At 39.6% G+C, this 27,155-nt stretch overlaps 1 protein-coding gene across 3 annotated transcripts in view; it reads left to right on the forward strand.

Moving 5' to 3' along the window:
• Nucleotides 1–1,433: 1,433 nt before the first annotated feature.
• NUS1 (NUS1 dehydrodolichyl diphosphate synthase subunit) overlaps nucleotides 1,434–27,155 on the forward strand; it is a 28,653-nt gene continuing 2,931 nt past the window's right edge. The window contains exons 1-5 of one of the 3 annotated variants that reach the window (XR_011650118.1): nucleotides 1,472–2,088; nucleotides 16,687–16,812; nucleotides 17,717–17,866; nucleotides 22,388–22,487; nucleotides 26,924–27,050. Coding sequence is in view for 2 of the 3 variants with exons in the window: in XM_058307328.2 (XP_058163311.1) it covers nucleotides 1,674–2,088; nucleotides 16,687–16,812; nucleotides 17,717–17,866; nucleotides 22,388–22,487; nucleotides 26,924–26,978 (846 nt within the window). In the remaining variant the exon portion in view is untranslated. Of the gene's footprint in view, nucleotides 2,089–16,686; nucleotides 16,813–17,716; nucleotides 17,867–22,387; nucleotides 22,488–26,923; nucleotides 27,091–27,155 lie in introns of those variants that run through there. The other 2 variants (XM_058307328.2, XM_004471244.4) reach the window with 2 other exon arrangements.

Raw genomic sequence — 27,155 nt, forward strand, 5'->3', positions numbered from 1 at the left:
GAGGAAGAAGGTTACAGCTTCCCAGTCACCGTCTTTTCCCTCTTCCATTTCTTGTCCAACACAGGACGAGCTGGTCCAGAGGTGACAGAGACACGGACAAGTGTATGAAGGGTGTCTCTGGTTCCCACTCCTCACTTTCTCAGGCTGAGCTGCCAAAGGGAGGAAAATTTGGAGACAGATATGATATTCAAGTTTTAGAATAAAGTGAACTGAGTCTTAAATACTGAGTTAAGACCAGTTGAAAAAATGACAATGAATGAAAAGTTAATGTAGCCAAGATGTTAAGAGATGCTTGCCAGTGGGAAAAGGGGAATCGAGAGGGCAAAGATTGGGTAGTTATACCAAAAATTAAATAGTTTTATTATATACATATAATTCATAAAATATTATATATACACACCATATAGGCATAATGGGAAGTGCTGTCAATAGAACTATGAAATTTACAAGGAGCCCTGAGACTTTCAGGAAAGGAGACATTATTACAGGCTAGGGCTCAAGGGGATCAGGGAGTAGGTGGCTTATAAGATGAGCCTTGAAAATGGGTTGGGATTTGGGCAACACATATTTGGGAAACAGAAACCCAGGAGGAGTAAAGAACATGGGCAAAAAGGGCAAAAACAGTACAGAATCGCTACAGAGAAGTACAGAATTGGCCAGAAGACCACTTTCAATCTTTGACCAGGTCGCCTAGAACTTTAGGGTGTGTGAAGAGAAAGATACGGCTGGATGCACAATTTACTTCCAGTGCTGGTGGTGGTTGAGGTCAGGGTTCACGTCTGTTTTCCTGAACAGTTTAAACCCAACTCAACACTGGTACTCAGTAATCGCTTACTGGATAAATGAATAAAAGAATGAAGCGAATTAACTGCCAGGAGTGGAACCTCTTTCTTCCGTACTAAGCAATGGACTGCCCGCTAAGGATTCGGTTTAGAGGGAAATGACGTGGGAATAGGATCTTTCCCACTTTGGGAAGAATTAGCCTTAACTAAAAGGTTTGACCAGAGAATAGCCGCGAGGCCTCTCTGAGGGGCACACTTCTGCTTCTTGCAGACACTTTTCCTTTGGGAACTCTGGTTTATCCCCAGCATCAACACTTGGTGAAGGCTGCTTTCCACCCCCCAGGGTCTTCCTTGTACCAATCCACTTGGGTCAATTTTACGCCTTGGAAACCGTTTCTGGCGAGGCCGTGAGAAGAGACAGTATAAGATGCCCAAGACCCGAGGGACGCCGGGTCCCTGGAATCGCCCATTCCAGCCTTGAAGACGTGAGATTTGCGCGGGTTCTGCTCAGACGGACCAGCGGCGCCCCCGCCCTCCTTATCGCCAGGGGGCGCTCTCGGCCCCCGCGTCCGAGTCGCTCACAGGCGCGCGCCCTCCCTCGCTGCGTGGTGCTAGGCCACATTCTCCACCCTCCGACCCAGAAGCCTCGTCAGAGCTCCGCGTCGGCCAATCAGAATTGTCCATGTGCTGTTGGGGGCGGGGTTGCGGAGGTAAGAGGAAGATGGCGGCGGGGGCGAGGTGAAGTGTTGGCAGAGGAAAGGGGTCCGGGTGAGCGGGGCGGGCGAAAGTGGAGCGATGGCTCGCGCCAACCGTCAGGGCGGATAAGAAGCCACTGAGCCGCGGCTCTGGGAGGGAGGTAGGGAAGGGAGAGCGACCGGGCGCCACGAGAGTATGACGGGGCTGTATGAACTGGTGTGGCGGGTGCTGCACGCCTTGCTCTGTCTGCACCGCACGCTCACCTCCTGGCTCCGCGTTCGGTTCGGCACTTGGAACTGGATCTGGCGGCGCTGTTGTCGCGCCGCCTCCGCCGCGGTCCTAGCGCCGCTCGGCTTCACGCTCCGCAAGCCCCCGGCTGCCGGCAGAAACCGCCGGCACTACCGGCACCCGCGTGAGGGGCCAGGGCCGGCCGCCGCCCACCCCAGGCTCCGCTGGCGCGCGGACGGCCGTTCCCTGGAGAAGCTGCCGGTGCACATGGGCCTGGTGATCACTGAGGAGGAGCAGGAGCCCAGCTTCTCGGACATCGCAAGCCTTGTGGTGTGGTGTATGGCCGTGGGCATCTCCTACATTAGCGTCTACGACCACCAAGGTGAGGCCGGGCGGGTGACCGGGCGGGGGACCAGGTGGTCGCCGACAGCGGAACCTGCACAGCTGTAGGTGTGCCCTGGGCGCGCCTCACCCAGCCGTCCTCAGAGCTCTCCGAATTCCCCAGTCCTGCAGCCCTCACGTGCAAATCACGGCGCTTAGCGCTTTAGAGGAAGAGTTAAGCTTTGTTGAACACCTGCTAAGGCTCTGGTTTCCATTCATTCGCTTTCCTTACATTAAAAATATTCTTTATAATATTTTTATTATATTATAATATAATATATTATAATTGTAATATATTATATTACAATTATATATAAGATAATATACCTGTAAGATAAATGGTATTTGTATACCCTTGTTCCACAAACGAGGGAGCTGAAGCTCAGAATCATTCACTGCTTTGTCCAAGGTCATGTTTCTTCAGAGAGGTTCTTAAGTCACAGGCTGGGGGTTTAGACCTAGTTTGTGTAGTAGGTACTGCAAACGAGGGAATGAGTTTCACCCTAGGGAACATTCTAAGTACAAAAATGCAACACTTTTTGGGTGATACAAGCACAAAGCACATTTCTTGGAATCTTGCATTTAATATGGACTGTCAGATTTGTGGGGAAGGAGACACATACTCAGATAACATGGTTAATAACAAGAAGCCTTGGGACAAAAGTAAGTACTATGTGAAGAGAAGAGAAATTCTGATGGAGGAACTTGAGAAGTTTTTGCAGAGATGGGATTTAGGCTAGGCATTGAAGAATGAGTAGGAGGTAAGGTTGGATTTGGGTTTCAGTGAAATCCTAAAACAACAGAATTTCCTTATAGGTAAACATATGATAATGATTTAAGAGTATTAGTATGAAGGAAAGTAAACTAATGTTTTATTCTCTATTCAATAACTTAAATTTACTGGCATTCTCCAGAGAAGCTACTACCTGACTTTTACCTTTAAATCTGTGTCAGGTGGGTTTATGGATAGAGTTTTGTCGGAAAAAGTAGGTCTAGGTCAGACAGTAACTCTTACAGAATGTTAGAATAATGTTTGCTCTGGCTCCTTTTCTGCAACCAGGAAGGAATATGGTGACTCAGTAGATGTCATCAACAAATGATGACTTACCCTGTCGGGCAAAGTTTATCATAGACTGACATTTTATGGAACTTGCTAAAGAACTTAGCAGACCAGTAAAATCATGAGACTCTTAGGAGGTGACAGAATCTTTGTGTAAACCAATACAACAGAACTATTGTCCAGGGGTGAAAATAGAGTGAAGCAAAAATGGAAATTAGTTAAAGCCATTAAGCAATCTGGTGAATTGACCGTGAGGTCAAATATCCAGGTAGCTCTTTAAAGCAAGTGCCTCTGCTTGGGAAGGTGAAATGTGTACTTAAATCGATTACCTTGCTTAGGCACAGATTATAGTATCACCACATTTCCTTGTTCTGGAAGTTCCTGTTATTAAATTGCTGATATGATATTGTACATCACATGATATGAAATACCCTTTGTTACATTTGCTAAAAGAAAAATAGTTGGTAATGAAAAGGAAGAAGTCAAACTCAAGCAAGTATTGACTAATTACTGAAAGGCGTTTTAGGGGCATTTTTAGTGAATGGACTCAGCACTGTAAAAGTGGTTTGAATTTTTTTTTAAAGGGATAAGGGGTGATTTCATTATCTGCAATAAGAGTCCTTCAACTTATCCATTCTTTTTTTGATTGATTAATTCATTTAACAGCTGACAATTAAGTGTCTATTATGTGCCAGGCACTATATCTGGCATGGGGGTATAGCAGTGAACAAAACTGACCAGTTAGTGGGAGGGAGACTCACAAATAAGAAAAATGAGTGAGATACATGGTATACTAGATAATAAATGCTATGAAGAAAAATAATGCTGGGAAAGGGATACAGGAGTTTGAAAGTCACTGGTGGAGGAGGGGTTGAAGTTTTAAAAAGGGTGGCCAACTTTGGCCCAGTGGTTAGAGCGTCCGTCTACCACATGGGAGGTCCGCGGTTCAAACCCCGGGCCTCCTTGACCCGTGTGGAGCTGGCCAGGCGCAGTGCTGATGCGCGCAAGGAGTGCCATGCCACCCAAGGGTGTCCCCCGCGTGGGGGAGCCCCACGCGCAAGGAGTGCGCCCATGAGGAGAGCCGCCCAGCGTGAAAAGAAAGAGCAGCCTGCCCAGGAATGACGCCACCCACACTTCCCGTGCCGCTGACGACAACAGAAGCGGACAAAGCAACAAGACGCAGCAAACAGACACCAAGAACAGACAACCAGGGGAGGGGGGGAAATTAAATAAATAAATAAATCTTTAAAAAAAAAAAAAAAGGGTGGCCAAGGAAAGACTCTGTGGTTTAGTGTAGACATGAAAGTGGTGGGGAGCAGGCCATGTGGCTATAAGAGAATTTCCTCTTTTTCAGGAAAACAGGGCAAGTATAGATACTTAAGCTTTATTCACATTTTCAAATACACTTCTATTTTAGCCTTTTTCTGTATAGATTTTTTTCCCCCAAGGCCCAGCTCCAATAAATGTGACCTCTTCAGTCCCCTTTTCCTCCCTTAATTAGGAACTAGTTTTTTGGGTTTTTTTGCTTTTGTTCTTTTTCTCTCCCCCTGCCCCCCAGTTCTTATTTTTATATTATAAGCACACACTCCTCCTTTCCCTCTCCCCCTATCTCCCTTCCCTGGTAACCTCTAATCTACTATTTTTTTAAAAAAAGATTTATTTATTTATTTCTCTCCCCTCCCCCCTACCCCTGTTGTCTGTTCTCTGTGTCTGTTTGCTGTGTCTGGTTTCTTTGTCCGCTTCTGTTGTTGTCAGCGGCACAGGCACAGGAATCTGTGTTTCTTTTTGTTGCGTCATCTTGTGTCAGCTCTCCCTGTGGGTGGCGCCATTCCTGGGCAGGCTGCACTTTCTTTTGTGCTGGGGAGCTTTCCTTATGGGGTGCATTCCTTGCGCATGGGCCTCCCCTATGCGGGGGGGGGGGGGCACCCCTGCATGGCAGGGCACTCCTTGCGCACATCAGCACTGCGCGTGGGCCAGCTCCACATGGGTCAAGGAGGCCCGGGGTTTGAACCATGGACCTTCCATGTGGTAGACGGAGGCCCTAACCACTGGGCCAAGTCCGTTTCCTCTAATCTGCTTTTTTAGTATCTGCATTTATGCTACTTTATTCATACACTTTTTGTCCTTAGTGTCTTGCTTGTTTCACTGAGCGTAATGTTTTCAAAATTCTTCCAGGTTGCAGCATATCTCATATCTTCATTTTTTTTCTTATGGCCAAATAATATTCCATTGTGTGTATGTACCATATTTTGTTTATCCATTCATTGGTTGATGGACATTTGGGTTGTTTCCAGTTTTTGACTATTGTGAATAATACTCTTATAAACACTGGTTTATAAGTATCTGTTTGTGACCTTGTTTTCACTCCTCTGTATATACCTAGAAATGGTATTGCTAGATCAAATAGTAATTCTATATTTAACTTTTTGAGGAACCATAATTATACTTTCCAAAATCTCTGTGCATTTTATATTCCCACAAAGATTCATTAGAGTTTAAATTTCTCTACATTCTCTCCGATACTTGTTTCTGTTTTTAAAATAATAATAGCTTATAAAGAAATCCTATTAAAGTACTTATTAACTTTACATTTATTGAGTACCTGCTGTGGTATAGCGTACTCTATGAAGTACTCTATGAAGCATGGGGTTCTAAAGAAGTACAAGGAATGGTGTCACTTAAGGAATTAACTCTCAATTTAGGGGTATCTACTAAAGATTAATACAAACTAATCTATAAATCCTAAGAGTGTGTAAAATACTTTATTTAAAAAATAGGGAGAAAAGGGAAAAATCCCTGAGAAGCAAAGCTCCCCCATATGGCCCTAGTAAGGACCTAAACTGAGTCTTATAAAAATAGTTGTTGGAATTTGGATGTGCATCAGCAGTTTAATGTGTGTGTTTGCATGTGCATCTGTGAGTATGAAAACAGGGAATTCCGCAGTAGCAGCATTTCCCAGTTTGGCTTGAGCAACAGCATTGAGTAGAGTGTTGGGAGCAGTAAATGTCTATATAATGAAAAATTGACAGGTGAGGTAAGATGACACCTTGGAGAGCAGTTCATTTTTCTGAGGGAGGATAATCAGTGGGCCTTAGTATTATTTGCTGTAAATCAAAATGATCCAACAACTTGCTTTCCTAGTTGTAAATTTGTACTGGATGTCTTTTGAAATTGTTTTTGGGTACAGATTTCTCACACTAGCATTAAAATGGTCTGCCCAGTGTACTCTCAGCTTGCCCAACTCTTTTCTCGCTGTTCTCCTATATATACTTTTTTTTCTTTCATAGTATTTCTTAATTTTAATTTTCTTCTTGAGCTCTTCACTTCCTCAAAAAATAGCCTATCTTTTAATGGGTTCAATGAGCACAAACAATCCAATTCTATAATGCCAAGATTTAAAACAAATAAAATTAAATATATAATATTGTATCATCTAGAATTGTCAAGTTCTTTGGGAAAGTCTAAAAAATGACTCAAAATTAAGCTATTTTATATGTAGCATGTAAGAGATAGTTTACATAAAGCAAAGCATTTATATTTTCTCATATCCTAATGTGTTTTCACAAGTCTTTTAATGTCTACAGTTTTGTAGATTTATATATACCTTTTGCTGCATACGAATTTGGTTTACTTGATATTACCTCCTCCTGGAATGTCCTCTTCTCATTTTTCTCGCAAATATCATTGATCTGTCAGAAGGTTATCATTGATCCTTATGTGTCCATCCTGTCATCTCCTGTGTAGCTTCTCTTGACTATCCCAATCTTGCTCTAACCTTGAATCTCCTCAGAACCTTGAACATCTCTAAAGGTATTTTTCTTCTCTGCTTTGTGTAGTAGTATCCATATAAATATATGTTGGAATTTTAGTAAGCTTCTCAGGTGCTGTATATCCTTTGCATCTTAACTCATCTGATCAGTATAGGTCCATATTATGGGTGTAATAGGTAGTCTGTATGTATTCCGTGTATTACAAGCACAATGAACTGAATTGCAGTTTCTTTTCCCATCATAAATACCCAGAAGCCTTAAAATATTGACCATAGTTTGCTGTCATTTATTGTTTTGGCATACTGATACGGATAGTATTAGAAAATTTGATTTTATTTTAGTAAGTATTGTTCTCCTTATACTGACTTACAGAGTTGCCAGAAAGGTTGAAAGTCCAAATATAATTGTGATTACTGTTGCTATACCAAGCACTACAACCGGGAGTACTTGTCTTTACTCATGTGGAAACTCATGTAAAGGAATGTCCTTTTCATAACCTTCACCTTTGCATAGTTCATATCTTATACAGAATTTTACATTTATATTTTACTTTTGTTAACTTTTTAAATGGCTTCATTTCTGAGCACCCTTCTATTTGACTATAGTACAGGATCTATGTATTAAAGTACATAGATCCATTATTTCCATTTGTTGAGTTCTTACCATGTACCAAATTCTGTGCAAACAAGTGCATTTAATTGTCTAATGGTTTTACAGATCAAGAAACAGACTTAGAAAGCCAAGAACCTGGCTGTAGCAGTTTGATATAATTGATGAATTTCAAAAAGAGATGCTGGATTATGCTCGTAATCTGATCTGTACCTGGGCATGATTTAGTTATGATTAGGGCATTGCGTCCCCACCCCTTGTTGGGTGGGGACTCACAGATAAAAGGCATGGCAAAGAACAGAGTTTGGGATTTCTGATGTTAGAGCTTGATGCTGAACACCTGGAAAGTCAGCACCCAGAGGAAAGAGAAGCCAGCACGAGGAAGGAAGGGACCTTGAACCCAGAGTAAAGCAAGCCCCAGGAACATAGGAACCCAGGAAGCCTGAACCCTTGCTATTGTCGTCAGCCATCTTGCTCCAAATAGACTTTGGTGAGGGAAGAGACTTATGCTTATGGCCTGGTATCTGTAAGCTCCTACCCCAAATAAATACCTTTTATAATGCCCAGCAGATTTCTGGTATTTTGCATCAGCACTCCTTTGGCTGACTAATACACTGGCCAAGTAAGCAAAGCTGGGATTCAAACCAGATTTTATTTCAAAGCTTTTGCATGTCACCATTATATTACACTAATTTCCATTGATAATAGATGACCACAGTTTAGTCATTTTTAATACAATTCCTGATTATTTTTGGGTTATCTTAAAGCTGTAGTAAAGAGGTACTTATCTATAGGTGGTAGAAATGATTTATAAAAGACATTTATAAGCAAATAGAATTTTCTTCATGCTATCAATGTGAGTGTTCATACTTTCGGTCATACAGCACATTTTACTTTTTTCATCAACTAAATTTTATTTTAAGGAGTGCCTGCACTGGAATGAACTATTACTTTGTAAGGTGAGCAGAGACTTAGAAAATAATCCCATTTTAAAAATGGGAAAGCCCAATGGTTTGTTCATTTTGCACATCTCTTGAGTGAAGAGCTGGGGCTTCAAACCTAGCACTCAGTTCATTATACTACGTCACCACTATACACATCTGTTCTCTTGCTACAGCACACTAATTCCAATTTAAAATGTTCTGTGAATTATCCTCTGGCTTTCTCTTGCAATAAAATTATTTATTGGCTTATAAGATTTATTTTGTTATAACTACTGTAAAATTTTAATGGTAATTTTTTTTTCCATTTTAAATGTTCTGTAATTAAATGTTTTCTTCTCGGAAGATGGCCCTATAATAGTGTTATAATTGGGTTGCTAGGGAAGTTAAATGAGGATAATCATTAGATAACTTACTTGTCTAGTTTAAAAAGGAAAAAGGTGGGCTATATTGAAGGATGGACATTCATTTTTATTTGTAAATACTATTTACTTACATGTCTGGTGATGTACTTTATAATCAGGAGAGATTGTGTAGTGTTTATCTCACTTTTCTCCCTTCTCATCCCTTGTTCTTGTAAATATAGGCTGTTAGATTTTTTTTTTTTTAAGATTTATTTATTTATTTCTCTCCCCTTCTCCCACCCGCCCCAGTTGTCTGTTCTCTCTGTCTATTTGCTGCGTGTTCTTTGTCCACTTCTGCTGTTGTCAGTGACACGGGAATCTGTTTCTTTTTATTGCGTCATGTTGTGCTAGCTCTCTGTGTGTGCGGCGCCATTCCTGGGCAGGCTGAACTTTCTTTTGCGCTGGGCGGCTCTCCTTACGGGGCGCACTCCTTGCGCGTCGGGCTCCCCTGTGCGGGGACACCCCTGCCTGGCATGGCACTCCTTGCGTGCATCAGCACTGCGCATGGGCCAGTTGCACACGGGTCAAGGAGGCCTGGGGTTTGAACCTGGGGTTAGACGGATGCCCTAACCACTGGGCCAAGTCTGCTTCCCTAGATATTTCTTAAGAAGTCTGTTTCTGTAGAAGGGAAGGAATAACCCAAGTTAAAACTAATTTCCAATTTAAAAGAAGATATATTAAATGAGTTTTTAAAAAGTCTTATTTTGTATAATTGATTATATGTTTCACATAAATTTTTTAAAAAGCAGTATTTAAGGAATACAGATAAGATTTGCTGACTGTATACTTATCTGGTTAAAATCTTTGGTATTTGGTTCCCTTAATTTGAAGAGAAGTGTCTTAATTTTATTACCCATTTATAGGTATATGCTGGGGTGTAAGGATGTAGACTAAATGGTGAAACTTATAGATAATTCCAAGATGTCATTTTAACTCTAGAGACTTTAGAGTACCTGCATACAGTATATGAGCTAATAGAGGCATTGGGCATATTTGATTGACTACTCTCTTTGAAATATTTTTGCGTCTTGCTTCTGTGACACCACGTGGAAACTCATGCTTGGATTTCTATCTGTATCACTGCCTGTTCTTTCTTTGCCTTATGTTTAGCTTCTCCTTGGTTCCACTTATAAATGTTGGAGTTTCCTAGAGTTTTGTCCTGCATGGATTCCTTTGTCTTTCTGGGTTCCCACTATTACTTTCAGAGGCCTGCAAACTTTTTTCTTAAAGAGGCAGATAGTAAATATTTTGGCTTAGTGGGCAATATGGTCTCTGTCACAACTGCTCAACTCTGCTTTTTAGCCAGAAAGCAGCCATAATCCCCAGTAGTACTTTCCTAACCTCTGTCCCAGTTTATCCAATCCCATGTCTTTAAGTACCACCTATGTGCTGACACCCAGATATGTATCTCCAGTCCCGATCTCTCCCATAATTCCAGGTGCCTGAATCCGAATCCCTGCCTAACAGCTCCATATTTATTTGCTCAAGCTAAAAATTTATATATCTTTGTGAGTCTTAATCTCAGTATCATATCCACCTGTAATCTAAGGTCAGGTCTCTTTGGCCTTACTCCTAGAATGCATCCTAATCTGCCAGTTGTTTTGGTCTCCACTGTATGGACTAATTTGAGTCATAACTTTTCGCCTGGGTTATTGCAGTAGCCTCCTGATTGATCTTTATTTCTTTCTAATCTTGGTGCTGTGTAATCCATTCTTTGCCCACCAGCAAAGTGATCTTTTTTTTACTTCATCACTGAAACTCAGTAAAACCTTTCGGTGGCTTCCCAAGCTTGGAATGCTTTCTAAGCTCATTACCCAGGCCCACAGGCTCCCTTCTTGTTATGGCCTCTGACTACATTTCTGGTCACATGTAATGCTCTCTTTCCACTTAATTTTTATTTTCACCAGTTTTACTGGCATTTTTCTTGAATAATGGTGAAAAACCTAATTGCTTAGAGAAAATATGCAGTAGAGTGATCCTAGTAATAGTGATGACCTCAGCTGGGGAAGTGTTGTTGTTTTTTAACATGTTTTTTTAAGTTAGAGAAGTTGGAGGTTTACAGAAAAATCAAGCAGAAAATACAGAGCTCTCATATTACACCCTTATTATTATTTAACACTTTTCAGTAGTGTGGTACCTCTGTTATAACTGATGAAAAAAATATTATAATTATGCTATTAACTATAGTACATGCTTTACATTAGGGATCACTGTTTGTGTTATACAGTCCTAAGCCAGAGAGGTGCTGATGCAAAATACCAGAAATCGGTTGGTTTTTATAAAGGCTTTTTATTTGGGGTAGGAGCTTACACATACCAGCCCATAATGCACAAATTTACTTCCCTCACCAGTCTATTTTCATGTGTTGGAGCAAGATGGCTGCCAATGTCTGCGAGGGTTCAGGCTTCCTGGGTTGCTCTGGGCTCAGCTCCTCTGTTTTCTCCACAAGGTCAGCTGTAGACTATCAGCTGAACGGCTCTGTCTCTCTTGCTAGTGCTCCAGTTTAAGACCAACATCAAACTCCAACATCTAAACTCCAACATTAAGAACCCTCAACTCTCTCCTTTGCCATGCCTTTTATCTGCAAGTCCCCATCCACCAAGGGGTGGGTATTCAACGCCCTACTCACAAGTAAACCTCTGAATCCAATATAATCTCATGCCCAGATGAAGAGATCAGTTTACAAACATATCCAATATTTCTTTTTGGAATTCATCAGTAACATCAAACTGCTACAGTTTGTTTTTGTTTTTAATTTTTATTAATATATGCACAGTAGGACCTTGTTTTATGCAACCAGTACATTCCAAGTCTCTTTGCATTGGTTGAAAATCGAGCATGATAGCAAACACCATTACTTAGTAAATATTTCTTATGTGAATATACCTATCACATTTTCTATAAATAAGGCAAACAATTCTAGTAACAAAATTAATTAGAGAAATATTTTTAACACTTATTCTCTTTCTCTCATTCATCTACACAGTGTCCCAGCAGACTGCCCCATCCCAAGGTCTCTCCATGTCCTCCCACAGAGGAAAAAAAAATGGTGGCAACCAATGGGAGACCAGGAAGGTGCCTGAGGTCAGTGAGCCAGTGGGTGGTGTTGCCTAGACACCCCCACTGGATCAGCATTCTGCTCCCTGCCCCAGAGCATTTGCCTCACTCCTGCCTTGCTCCTGACTCTATATAGGTTTTCCATAATAGCAAACCCCAGTTATTTAATAAGTATTTCTTATATGAACATACTTCTCACACCTTTAAAAAATAAGCACATACTCTAGTAACAATAAATAAAATTATAGAAATAATTTTTAAAAATTTTAGTTCTCTCTTCCTTTATGCTTTTCAGTTGCCATTGTGTATACCTGAATTTGTGTGTGTTGAGTTCGTGTAAAACAAGGTCCTACTGTACAACCAAAATTTTCCCCCACTTAACCACATTTAAATATATAGTTCAGTGGTGTTAGTTACATTCACAATGTTGTACTGCCATCACTACCATCCATTATCAAAACTTTTGCATCACCCCAAATAGAAATTCTGTAGGAATTAAGGATTAACTCAACATTCCCTATCTCTACCCTGTCCTCTGATAACTTGTATTCTAGTTTCTGACTCTGTTATGTTATGAGGTATCAGGACTCATTTTCATCTTGCTCATAATCTGTTTTATCTCTGCATTTGACACTTCTCTGAAGCTATATGTGACAATTTGAAGCTTTTTGTGGATCCCAGAAAAGATAGTTTTCTTGGTGTTAATCCATTCCTATGGATATGGGACCCTTTGATTGGATTGAGTTCAATTGGAGGCCTTTGGTTGAAGTACACCAGTTGAGGGTGTGACCCAGGTGGATCTTGGCCCTTTTGCTGGAGTCCTATCAAAATGGGAGAAACATGCAGAGACTCATATTGAAAGGCACCATTTCACCCTGCCATGTGACAAAGGACTCCAGGATTTCCTACAGCCCAGAGGCTGAGAGGGGTGGTGGATCCCAAAGGCTGAGAGACAGCCATATGCCTGATTACCCATGGCTGAGTTCAGAGAGAAAGTGAGCCTGAAGGAGAAGGCAGAGACTGGCCACCATTTTGCCTTGCCACATATGGCCTGAGTCCAGGGTGGTCACCAGCCGACCTTGGGTAAGAGAGCATCTCTGACGATTCCTTAATTTGGGCATTTTCACAGCCTCAGAAGTGTAAGATTTTACCCTAATAAAATCCTAATATAAAAGCCAACTCATTTATGGTATTTTGCATTGGCAGCCTTTAGCAAACTAAAACACTATACATTTCTATTTCATGTCTTCCTCTATATCAGCTAAGAGAAAGATTCTGTTTAAAATGACTATATGGAGGTCTTTATAAAAAGATACTTTGTAACTGTACCTTTGTGTAATTTCTTCCTCTTTAACAGAATTTTTACCTTTATGTGATATGGAAGTATCTGCTTTTATTATAAGAGGTTCTAGAAACTTAAAAATAAAAATCCATTCATTGACACATCCCTTTATATTTTGTTATTGTTGGTTGGCATTTTTTTTTTTTTAAGATTTATTTTTTATTTATTTCTCTCCTCCCTCCCCCAGTTGTCTGCTCTCTCTGTCCATTCGCTGTGTGTTCTTCTGTGACTGCTTCTGTCCTTAGCAGCAGCACCGGGAATCTGTGTTTCTTTTTGTTGTGTCATCTTGCTGTGTCAGGTCTCTGTGTGTGCAACTTCATTCTTGGGTAGGCTGCACTTTCTTTCACGCTGGGCGGCTCTCCTTATGGGGTGCACTCCTTGCGCATGGGGCTCCCCAATGTGGGGGACACCCCTCCGTGGCACTCCTTTGCGCGCATCAGCACTGCGCATGGGCCAGCTCCACATGGGTCAAGGAGGCCTGGGATTTGAACCGCAGACCTCCCATGTAGTAGGCGGGCGCCCTATTCATTGGGCCAAGTCTGCTTCCCTGTTGGTTGGCATTTTGTTAAATAAACATTTAACTCTCCTGTGTGGAATGAGAGATGTAAGACCCAACTTCACAAGTAAGACTGCAGTTCAGGAGAAGTAAGCTATAAATATAGTAAAAAGCAAAGCATTAATTTGTTAAGGGTGTTCAACAAAGTGTGTGTATGTGGAGGAAGTGATTCATAGGAGGAAAAAAGGGCCTCATCTCGCTGGGGAATTGGCATCTTGAAGGTACGTGATTTTTGAGCTAGACCTTGATGAATTGGAGAAGTTTTACAATTGTGGGAATAGGATAGAGAGGTTCTGAGTAGAGATGGTAATATAATAAAGGATGGAGGTTGGAGAATCACTCCGTGTGTTTTGGGGAACTTTGGCAATTCTCATTTGTTCAGGATAGAGCACTATAGAGAAACAGAAAGGTTCCTTCATTTTATAAACATATATTATTTCCAGACTCCAAGCATGGGAGCCATAGGCTGGAATGTTAAGTCTGAGCTGAGCAGTATATTCTTAATGCACTAGGTATTTCAGAGCTATTGAAAATACTAAAGTTGGAATATTCTAGGATTGAAGATATACCTGAGAAGTTTAATCTGGTAGTCAAGTGGGGTGATACTTATTAGAAGGGGCAGGAAGACTCATGAGAAAGGTGGTTGTAATACTATAAGGAAGAGGAAAATGGCTTAAAACAGAGTTGCGGCAATAGAAGGGTTATGAATACAGGAAACTTTGTTATAGAAGAGCACGTGGCTTTAGCATATCATAAGGGTGGTAGGGAGGGATGATAATGCTAAGGAGCAGAGAAGATGCCTAGGTGTCTGGATGGTAGGTAGTGGTGCCTTCATTAGAAATAGAACATTAAGAAAGTGGGCTTTGATTTTTTGTTTTCCTTTAACATTATATAAACAACTTTACAGCAGTTATGATTTAAAATTTTTAAATCACCTGTTGTCCCACCACCCTCAAACCTTTACTGTTCTTTTGCTTATTATTTCCTAGGCTGTATTAGTCAGCCAAAGGAGTGCTGATACAAAGTACCAGAAATCTGTTGGCTTTTATAAAGGGTATTTATTTGGGTTAAAAGCTTACAGTCACAAGGCCCTAAAGAGTCCACCTCTACACTGTTTTCTCTTCAAAGTCTTTTGTCAAGTGTTGAAGCAAGGTGACTGGCGATCTCTGCCTTGTCTCTCCTTCCTTTTTCCTCTTAAGGCTCTGTGGGCCCAGCTCCTTCCAATCTCAGCTGTAGGCTGGCATAGGGCTCGTCCCTAGGGCTTCCAGTATCTTTCTGGCTCTTGAGTGAGTGTCCATTTATACAGGCCCACCAAGGGGGTGGGGACTCAACCGGAGCTACATCTTACTGATGTAGCCCAATCAGAAGCTCTAAATTGATTTTATCAAGTAAATTTAATCAGAGGCCCCTCACTGAATCTAATACAATCAAAGGACAGCACACCCAGGTGAACAGACTAGTTTACAAATAAAATCTCACTTTTGGGATTCATAAATAATATCCAACTGCCACAGTCATGTATGGTGTACTTGCCCTTCTTCCTTTGTAGCGAATCCTTCTTTTCCATTGTTCATTGCATTATATGTGGATCACTGCAGTGGTCTGCTGACTGGCCTCCCTTATATTGTTGCCAGGTTAATTTCCCTAAATATACTCATTTCCACATTTCCACACTAAGAAATCATTGATTACCCATTCTGTAGGCAAAGTGAAGAAACAATTAGGCCACCCTAGCCTTTATTCCCTCACCCTCAAATCCTTTGCATCAGCAGTATTTGTCTATCTTTCGAACATTCTAAACTCTGTGCTTTTTCTGAAGCATTTTCCCCATCTAAATTTCCCCTCCATTTTCTTCCTTTCAAATGAATTATTTTAATTTAAGTCTCTTGCTTTCTGAGTTCAGCTCAGCTCAAGTCTTGCAGAGTGGATTGCTGTTTGAATTGCTGTTTCGCATATAATACTGGCTTGACATTTGTATACAGTATATTCTGTGCTGTGTTTTGTATATGTTTTCTTGTCCTCTTTCCCTGTTAATCTGTGAACTGCTCTAAAGTCAAACGTGATTGAAAAGAATAACACAGTTGATAAAGATAAAAAATGCAGTGATACTAGAAAGCTGGCTCTTTGAAAATAGCTAAAAATCTGCTGCTTATTTTTAGAGTCCTTAGTTTTATATTAAGTGTTTGATATATAGTTCCTTCATCTTTCTTAATGATATGATAGTGGTTTAAGTTTTAACTTTGCATAGTTGGAAGATCAAAAACTTTTTTATCTTTCTATGTTTTGTTTATTTCTGTGCTTTGTTTGAATTTACTAAATGTAGGTTTTGTTACTTTTATCTATTTATCTATTTAGTTATTTTTATCTATTTTCTACTTTTGCCTAATTCATATTAGTTTTTCTTAAGATTCAAAAAATTATTAGAGCTGGGATAATAGTATTTAATCTACCTCATCTGCAGAGAAATCACAAAGATCTGGACTTTAGACTAGACCACAGCTACAATTTATAAATTCTTCAACAAGTCATTTAAGGACATTAGTTCTCAGATTATAAATCTGCAAATAAGGTTTCAACTACATGATCTCTTAAAATTCCTTTCTAGGACTAAATTGCTGTCATATTCACATTGCCACTTAGTAGGTACCCTTGTACATTTTTATTTTGGTCTAAAGTCATACTCATGTGTTAACAAAGTTTTTTGAGATTCTTTGAGATTCTAGTTTAGGATTAGACATTCCTTCTTCATTTGGAATTTATTCAGTTTGGACCTAATATTATTTTCATAACAAGCTTATATCAATTATTGAAGGGGATAAATTAATCTAGTTGTGATTTACTTGCATTTTTTCTTTGTAAGGTATTTTCAAAAGAAATAATTCCAGATTGATGGATGAAATTTTAAAACAACAGCAGGAACTTCTTGGCTTAGATTGTTCCAAATATTCACCAGAGTTTGCAAATAGTAATGACAAAGATGATCAAGGTAAGCATGAGTGTAAAATTGAATGTCTAATATGTGACATATGCAAATGTGTCTTGCATTTCAAGGCAATTCATTCATTTTGCTGTTAGTCTTCATTATCATGGTCTTTAATCATCAGATTTATTAGATTTTTCCCTCATGATCTTATTAATAAAATATGTCTCAGAAAAAAATATATAATCATGACATAGATATGAAAAAAAGAACACGTGTTAAAGATTGATTTAACTCAGAAATAATCAAGAATGAGGCATATTTTATAACTGGTTCAAAAGAACTAAACATTTACAAATCAGGGATATTGAAATGAACATATAAATAGTGGCAAGACTTGGGGTGGGAGAGAAGGTACTCACTCTTTCAGACAAGAAAGAATTTGCTTGTCAGTAGACAAGTTTGCATTGCTATCAATTATCTATGATCCCATCAGTTGTAAGGTAGAAGTGTGTGCTATAAACAGTGCATAGTCTTCCAGTGAAGCACACGTTTTCCCCCTCCCAAGCGTCAATTTTTTTCCCTCTATCCTATATCACTGCGAACAGAACTATGATTGTAGAAGGCATTTCAGATAAGTAAGTGGAAACTGTTAGCTAGCCTGTGATCAGAATTCCTCTTTCTTGAGGATTCATTCACACAAGGTCTTTCCGAGCACTTAGAAAAGAAGACAGCATATAAAGGTATACATAAACACGATTTTGAATGTGTACACCCTTTCAGAAATGAGAGCTAACTACATTTTGTTAATGAATAGAAGAGTTTAGATACTTGTTTACTCTAAGAACTACCTTTAATTTGACCTGAACCTAATATTTCTTAAAACTGATTTTGAAGTATGTCTAGAAGAGAGTTTGTTGTTGTTGTTGTTGTTTGTTTGTTTTAATACCTTGTTTGTTTTTTCCTCCAGTTTTAGATTGCCAATCTGCAGTGATGGTGCTGTCCCCAGAAGATGGAAAAGCAGATATTGTGAGAGCTGCACGTGACTTTTGTCAGTTAGTAGCCCAGCAGCAAAAGAGATCCACAGATTTGGATGTGGATATGTTAAACAGTTTACTTAGTAAGTCATATATATATATGTATATTCTTCTCTGTTCTATCATTGCTTAACTATATATATACAGGCTTAATGAAGAGGTTTAAATTAGACCCCTGTGGGTGCTCTCTGATCAGAGGTTACTGGGATGTTGACTGTTTCCTGGACACTGTATGGTTCCAATAAGAGAGTAATTTAAGAAGATGTGCTAAAAATTGGCACAGGGCTGGAAGGTGTCTCTTCAGGTTACCCATAGAGAAGTGCTGAAGTGTTGAGCCCAGGTGTTGTTAGACTCGTGATAAATGAAAAGATCCACAGTCCTTAATTCATTCATCTGATAGAAGCAAACACTTAATACTGTCACCCCAAAAGTTTCTTGTGACTAGTCATTTCCCACCCCACTGTTAACTCCAGGCATCGGCAGTCTGCTCTCTGACTATACTTTTGCCAGTTTTAGAAATCTTATATGAATGGATTCATACAATATATAGTCTTTTGTAGTTTGCTTCTTTCACCAGGACAGTTATCCCTTCCACATCGTGACTCTCTCTATCGAGGTTTTGATAATATTGTGGGTTGGCATAAGAAATTAAATAGAAATTTGGGGGAAATTCTGTGGAAGCTGTAGATGACATGTGATGGCCAGCAGACGACACACAAAAAGTTTAGAAACTTAGAAATGCATAAAATATATGTATAGTATTATATAATACCAACATTTTTATCTTTTAATACCATAAATATACATGTATTTCATAGTTTTAAAATTTTATTGGTGAGTAGCCTTCTATTATATGTATATCCTATATTTTGTTTTTTCATTCATTGGTGTACATTTGGATTGTTTCTAGTGTTTGAATAATGCTTTTGTGACTGTTCCTATAAATGCCTTTGTTGTGTGGATGTATATTTTCCTTTTTTTTTTTTTTGGTTAGATACCCAGTAGTACACTTACTAGGTTATATGATCAGTGGACATTTAACTTTTTAAAAAAATTTTTTATATTTTAAAATTTTATTCCATGCCCCCCCCCCCCAAATTAAGGCTTGCTTGTTGTTTTGCTCTCTGTGTCCATTTGCCACACACTCTTCTGTGTTTTTACTTCTTTCCCTTTTTGTTGCATCACCTTGCTGAGTCGGCCCTCTGGGGTGCTTGCAGGCTGGGCAGCTCTCTGTGGCGTGCGGGTGAGCCTTCCTTCACAAGGAGGCCCCAGAACCTGAACCCAGAGCCTCCCATATGGTAGATGGGAGCCCAACTGATTGAGCCACAGCCACTTTCCCATTTAACGTTTTAATAATCTACCAAACTGTTTTCTTTCTTTCTTTTTTTTTCTTCTTCTTTTCTTTTAAATGTTACATTCAAAAAATCTGAGGTCTGCATATACCCCCTACCCCCACACCCCACTCCTCACACATCAACAACTCTTCCATCATCGTGGCCCATTCATAGCACCTGGTGAATACATTTTGGAGCACTGCTGCACTGCATTGACAGTGGTCTGCATTGTAGTCTACACTCTCCCCCATTCCACCCAGTGGGCCATGGCAGGACTCACAATTATCAAACTGTTTTCTGAAGTGACTCTTCCATTTTACATTACCACCAGTGATATATGAGGGTTCCAGTTTTTCCACATGCTTGACAACACTTGGTATTGTCAGGTTTTTAAAATTTTAGCCATTCTAATAGGTGTGCAATGATATCTCATTTTGGTTTTAATTTATATTTTCCTAATAACTAACAATAGTGAATGCTTTTTCGTGTGCTAATTTTTCATCTATATCTTTGGTGAAGTGTTTGAATATTTTGCCTCTATTTAGTGGATTATTTGTGTTATTATGGTTTTAAGAATGTTTTATAGATTCTGGATACAAGTCTATGGCTTACTGTTTCATGTTTAATTTCTATGAAATCCAGTTCATCAATTCTTTATTTTATGCATTGTACATCTCGTGTCATACCTAAGAATTATTTGCCTAACTCAAAGTTACGATGATTCTCCACTGTTTTATTCTAGAAGCTTAATGGTTTTAGCTGTTATATTTAGGTCTGTAATCCACTTTAACTGAATTTTGTGAATGAGGTAAAGAATACCAATTATTCCTCCACAGTATGTTGAAAAGACCATCTTTTTTCCCCTTGAATTCTTTGGCTTCTTTGTTGAGAATCATTTGACCACACAGGTGTGGGCTTATTTCTGGAATCTCTGTTCTCTTCCATTTATATGTGTCTGTCCATAATGCCACACTATCTTAATTGTTATTGCCTTATATTAAGTTTTGAAATGAAGTAATATAAGTCCTTTAACCCTAATTTCTTTTTCCAAGTTCTTTTTGGCTATGGAAGATCCTTTGCCTTTTCATATAAATTTTAGGATCAGCTTGTCAGTTTCTAAAAACTGGGCTGGCATTTCGTTAGGGATAATGCTGAATCTGCAATTAGTTTGGGGAGAACTGCCATCTTAATGTGGAGTCTTCAAATTCACGAACCTAGTATATTTCTCCATTTACTTGATTCTTAATTTTGCTTTCAACAATGTTTTGTAATTTCAGGGTAGGACTTTTAATTCTTTTGTTAGATTTATTCCTAAGCAGTTTATTAGTATTATTTTTTGATGTTATTATTTATGGAATTATTTTCTTTTCAGACTGTTGATAGTATAAGAAATACAGTTTTTAAAAATACATGCTTGTATCCTATGACTGTGGTGAAATTCACTTAATAGTGAACTCTTAAGAGTTCATACATATAAGATCATATTGTCTATAAATAAGGATGACCACTGCTGACTCTTAGTTTTTAAAATTTTTAATTTCAATTTTTATTCTGGCTTCCTGTGTCTGCTTAGCTTTTGCAGCCAATGATTGCACAAAGGTTGTGCTCAAACACCTCAAGCTCATAAGGCTTCTAAAACTTCTCTGTGGGGGTTGGGTAGATAGATGTACAGTGTTGTTATCAGTTCTCAAATCTTGCTTTTTATCTTTCAGTAGGCTTTCTTGCCATCTCATCTCTCATTTCCCACATCCCCCTCTGCAATATGTGTCTAGTGTCCCAGTTAATCATATGTGTGGAGACCTTATCTTGGTCCTAAATTCCAAGGTTATATTTCTGGCCATGGTACTTCTTGTCTGAACTGGGGCTATAACATCTGGTTAGCAAAACTGTGGGTTTTCTTCATTTGTTCCCTATCGAATTTTCTACTTTTAGCTGGCAAAACCATGGATTTCCACTATTCCCCCTTCAGTTGCTGGTTTCAAATTGAGCCGTATCTTTTGGCAGCAAGCAGTAAAGCTGCTCATTTTTGCAGGTAGCCCTGTGGTGATAAAACTACGTTTTTCTCTGATTGATTGCAGGTTGATGTATGGGGATTGGGGCAGTCCCAGGCAAGAAAGCTATAAAATCTTGTGTTCATACTTGAAGCTTTAACTGTTTTAAGGATAATTGTCTGCCTTTGGTCAATATCCAGTGCCTTTAAATCGTTGGTTTTGTCCAACCTAATTCATGTTTTTTATTCCTTCTTCCTACCTCCACAACTAGAAGTCCCTTCTTGTCTTTTTTTTTTTTTTCCACTAAAGCAAATGCAAATTACTTTTTAGCTGGTGTAAGAATATGTGTTTCTCTACTTAGTCCATTCACTCTGCCAACATGGACTTTTAAAGGAACTTTGTTATGTGGAAATAATTCTTTAATATTTCTGCTGTATGGACCTGTTGAACTGAGTCTCCTTATTTAGCAAATGAAGGAAGTGAAATTTGGAGAGGTTGTATGACAAGTTAATGGCAGAGGTTATCAGAAACTATTGAAACCTGAGTCCCTTGGGTTATAGCATCTTTTCTGCTGTGCCAGTAGCTTTTCAAACTTTATTTTTAGGCTATTGAGACATTTCCATTTCTTTATTTTCCAAGCTAGGTCTCATATGGAATCTAGTTTGTAAAACAGATAAAAAATGGACATGTCCTTGTGGAGGCAGCTGTCTGGTCACCTTTTTCCTCAAGGGAGCTTGGGTTTTGGGGAACACTGAAGACATTTGTACTGCATGGCTAGGAGTTGGCCTCTCTGGATCCTTAGATGTAAAATGTGGAGCTTGGGATAGGGAAGAAGTGTAGGTACTTTCTATGTTCCTTTTTATCCTCAGAAATTATTTAACTATTTGATTCTCTGGCCAGAATAGGCAGCTGTGGCCTTAAAGCAATTCCTTTCCCAATATGCCAAGAGAATGCTTAAGCAGAATCTTGAAAGATAGATGGAGTTTTTTTGGGTACCTATCAGGTTTAGTGAGGAGTTGCATTACCCCTTCTTAGGAGATAATCAATTCAGTTAAATGGACTTTTGAAAAACTTCCACATTTGGAGTTAACATAAATATTAATGTATATGTTGGGGTGAAGGTGGGGGTATGGAAACATACAGGTAAAGCTTCTGAAGAGAACAGATGTTCAAAGCATAAAAAGCCAATTTGATTAACAGATTTTGTCCTTGGTATGTTTATTTATCTAGATTAAGTAGTAATTCATGTTAAGTTCATTTGTATTTCTTTATTTCCAAGGTTCACGTGGTTTCCCTGATCCTGATTTAGTACTGAAGTTTGGTCCTGTGGACAGCACATTAGGCTTTCTTCCCTGGCATATCAGATTGACTGAGATTGTGTAAGTAATTAAAAGTGTACTAACTTGGGGGTGATTTAGTTTCTTGAGCACAGCACTGTACTAGGTGTGATGGGAATCCCAAAGAATTATAATACAAGAACCTTTCTCTCATGTGTTTTTTAGTGTAAGTGGTAAAATAAAAACTTGTAGGGGAGCAGATGTAGTTCAAGTGGTTGAGCACCTGCTTCCCATTTACAAGGTCCCAGGTTTGATCCCTGGTACCTCCTAAAAACAAACAAACAAATGAAAAAACCAACTCTCATTGGGAGCAGATGTAGCTTGAGTGGCTGAGTGCCTGCTTCCCGTATATGAGGTTCAATCCCTGGTACCTCCTAAAAAAAATGTAGATACAAGAGAGTATATGATTGTGCATATGTTTGGAATTGATGCTAATTGTCACGGGAGGTTGGGGGTGAGAAGTATCTTTGTGGGCCAGAGTTGTTGATTATACAGAAGAGGTATGACTTGATCTAAACTTTGTAAAATGGGTAGAATTTCTGAAATCAGAGCAAAAGGAAGTTTAAGAGGTGGGCAGAGAAAAATAGAAAAGTGGGGAGGGAGTGGGTAAACATGGAGTTTTAAGAAGTAGTGAGAGAACTGACCATAAGAGAGCAGAGAGTATTGGGTAGTTGTATAAGGGGCAATCAGCTAGTTTGGGGGTTTAGAAATTTGGAAGGCTTTGAAGTTTGGAAGGCTTTGAGTGCCAGCATGATGCCACTTGTTTGGACAGGCAGTAGGAAATCATTGAGCCTGCAGATAATGTGGGAACCGTGATTCTGGAAGACTTGTTTGGCAGCTCTTTACTCAGTAGATTAGATTTGGGCAAGGCTAAAAAGACAATTGAAGGTGACTTAGCTGTAATTTGGGGGAGAAGTGATAAGGAATACATTGATAGAGATGAAACTGATTATTAAGGACAGGATTTGCAAATTTTTTCTGTAAAGGACCAGATAGTAAATATTTTAGGCTTTGTGAGCCATAAAGTCCACTCCTTTCTGTTGCTTTGCTAGTGTAATTAAACAGCCATAGTCAATACATAAACAAATGGATATGGCTGTTTGGTAAAACTATTTACAGAAACAGGTGTGGACTTATGGGCTGTATCTACCACATTCTGATTTAAAACAAAGGAGAAACTGCTTTCAATTATGTTTAAATTCTGGATCTTGTAAGCAAAATACTATAAAATCTATCTATCTATAGAAGTATTTACCAAGTATAATTGCAGGTTTAGCACTTTGTTGATTGGAGAAGAATTTAGGAAAGATGAAATCTAAGATTTTAAACCCTAGTGACTAAATGAATTATGTTGTTATTGAGAGAAATTAGAAAGTCCAGGGAGCCTTGATTTGGAGAATAAGATGTTGAATTCAAGGATAGGATAACTTTGAGGCTATAGACTGTTTGGATGGGAATATTCACTAGATGAAGGTTTAGATTGGCGCTTGCGTGAGAAGTCAAGCCTGAAGATGTACATTTGGAGGCTGCAGTACCTAGGAAGTAGTTGAACCTATGTGAATGGAGGACCTCTTTAAAATGTACATGAAGGAATGCAGCACTAAGAACTCCTTTAAGAAATGCTTTGAGCTTGGGCAGAAGGGAGAAAAGAGTACATACAGTATTAGACTTGGAAAGGAATAGATCATTTGGTACTACCTCTTTATTTTATAGGTGAAGAAAGTGGGAGAGAGACATTACTCAAGTTTGTAGCAAAGTGGAATTAGAACCCAGATCTCTAAACTCTGAATTTCCTTATATTGAGCATATGATGTTTTTCTTCAATGTTTTTCTCCAGGGAGTTTTCTAAGTTATTTTAGGTGCCTATATTTGTAGGCTCTGAGAAAGGCACCAGCAAATACTTTGGTGAAATTGGGAGTGGTTTGGAGGGAAGGTGTGTGTGTGTTTTTTTTAAAGTTAATTAAACATCTCTTTATTTTTAAAATGGACAATTGAATATGGAGTTGAGACTATAAAATCTGATAATGGGCGTCAGATACTCTCCAAGGAACCTCTGTGCACTCGTCTGTCAGAGCTCTTACCACATTATGTTGAATTTGCTCTGTATTTGTCTCCCCACCAGACTGAGCACCACCATGGCAGAGACTATGTCTTAATCATAATACACAGAAGTAGGAGAAGGGTGGGGCCCTGATGGAACAGTCTGGGAAGAATTAAAGCTGCTTCTGAGGCACTGAGGGGTAGTGGGCCAAGTGCTTCTTTTTTTTAAATATATATGTACGTATATTTTTAAAGATACTTAGTTTACATAACATGTTACATAAAAAAATAAAAGGGATTCCCATATGCCCCACTCCTCCCAATGTACCCCAATGGTACATTCATTGCAATTGATGAACAAATTTTGGAGCATTACTACCCCACAGCATGGATTATAGTTTACATTGTAGTTTACAGTCTCTCCCACTCAATTTTGTAGGTTATGGCAGGATATATAATGTCCTGTATCTGTTGTTGCAATGTTATTCAGGACAATTCGAAGTCCCTTTCCCTACCTTCAGCACCTCCAGTGGCCACCGACTCCACATCAGTAATATAATTTCTTCCATTGCTAGCATCACGATAAGTGTATAGTAGAATACCAGTAAATCTACTCTCGTCCATATTTTATTCCCCAATCCTGAGGATTCTGGGATGGTGATGCCCATTCCACCTCTAATTGAGAGGGGGCTTCGATCTCATACGGCTAATGGATGGAACTCTCTTACTTGTACTTGTAGGCTCTCTCGGTTCCTTGGTATGGTGGTTGTTCCATCCTTACCTCCTTGTTAGTTGTCCGGGTGAGTCCCATGAACTAGAGGGTAGGTGTTGCAACTCCGCTGAGCCTCAGGGTTCAGCTGGCACATGGACAGCCCAAAGATTCAAATCTCCTGGACGTACACCTACCAACCTACCAAGATTTTCCCTGGAGCTTTTTATCTCTAACCCTCCAGATCGATGCCCTGATGCCTCCTGCTCTGTGGGTTCCCAAAACAGCTCACTTAGACAGGATCTTGCCCCTTCTCAGCCATTTTTTTGTGAGAGCTGGTGAGTGCCCTTTTAAACCTGAGCCATCTCGCTTCTCCCTCTCCCAAGTGCTTCTTTTGTTTTTTTTTTAAGATTTTATTTATTTATTTATTTCTCTCCCCTTCCCCCCCACCCCGGTTGTCTGTTCTCTGTGTCTATTTGCTGCATCTTCTTTGTCCGCGTCATCTTGTGTCATTTCTCCATGTGGGCTGCGCCACTCCTGGGCAGGCTGCACTTCTTTCGCGCTGGGCGGCTCTCCTTGCGGGGCGCACTCCTTGTGCGTGGGGCTCCCCTACGTGGGGGACACCCCTGCGTGGGAGGGCACTCCTTGCACACATCAGCACTGCGCATGGGCCAGCTCCACACGGGTCAAGGAGGCCCGGGGTTTGAACCGCGGACCTCCCATGTGGTAGACGGACGCCCCAACTACTGGGCCAAGTCCGCCGCCCTCCCAAGTGCTTCTTAAGGAGTGATAGGAGATGAAACTGTTGGTACATAGGGTAGAATGAGGAGGACTTGGGGAAATGGGAAGTTTGAGGACATTTGAAGCAAGCTTTAGCAAGAAGATAATTAAATGGCATTAAATGAGGAAATCACTTCAGTAGCATGAATAGACATAAGGTTGTTTGAAAGGATTATTAAGATAAAAAGGAAAGGGAGGCAAGTAGGTGAATTGTTCCAGAATTTTAGGCAGTCAGAGGAAAGACAGAGAAAGAAACTTAGCTAAAAGAACTTAAGGGTCAGGCAGGTGTTTTCCATGTCAGGTTTGTTTGATCCTTTGTCTTTTGGTGTACATGAATGTAGAACTCTAAATTTGACTCTTATGCTCCAACTACATGTTTGACTCTGATACTGGTTTTCCAATAAACAGTGGCTGTGGGAGTTGCTGAAGGCAGGGAGAGGGAAAAAGAGGTGTGATATTGGGACATTTTTGTGACTTGGCATTGTCCTGAACAGTATTGCAGGGACAGATGTAGGACATTATATATCCTGCCATAACCCACTGCATGGACTGGAGAGAGTGTAAAGTACAACATAAACTATAGTCCATGCTATATAGCAATGCTCCAAAATGTACTCATCAAATGACTGTACCACACTAATGAAAGAAGTTGTCGATATGGGAGAAGTGGGCAGTGTGGGAAGTGGGGTATATGGGAACCGCTTATATTTTTTATTGTAACATTTTGTGTGATTTATGTATCTTTAAAAAATTTTTTTTAAAAAGCTCTATAAATTAGAGATTTTTAAAATGTTAATTATTGAAAATTATTTTTTAAGTTTAAAATACTTAAAGGGAAACTTTCCAAATGTGTGTTCGTTCTGCCTTTAAAATGTTTGTCTTTCACACTGTCATTGCATCCTTGAACAATTGAAAATGGCAGAGATAACTTTTGTTCGTTTATTGATAGCTCACCCATGGCCTCCGTGCATCATCACGTGGGGACGCTGTGCTGCTCTGCCTGATGAAGTCTGGCTTTCCTAAACCGCTCAAGTACTCACTGTAGTCTGACCACAGAGTCCTTACCTTGGATTTGAGTGAGGTCTTTTATAAATAGATAGACAACTTTGCAATAATCTAGGCTTATGCTTTAACAGCTTCTGAATCTAATTAGAATTAGCTTTTCTCTTCTTATGGAAGGA

The sequence above is a fragment of the Dasypus novemcinctus genome, chromosome 11 (assembly GCF_030445035.2).
Source record: "Dasypus novemcinctus isolate mDasNov1 chromosome 11, mDasNov1.1.hap2, whole genome shotgun sequence".
NCBI lineage: Eukaryota > Metazoa > Chordata > Mammalia > Cingulata > Dasypodidae > Dasypus > Dasypus novemcinctus.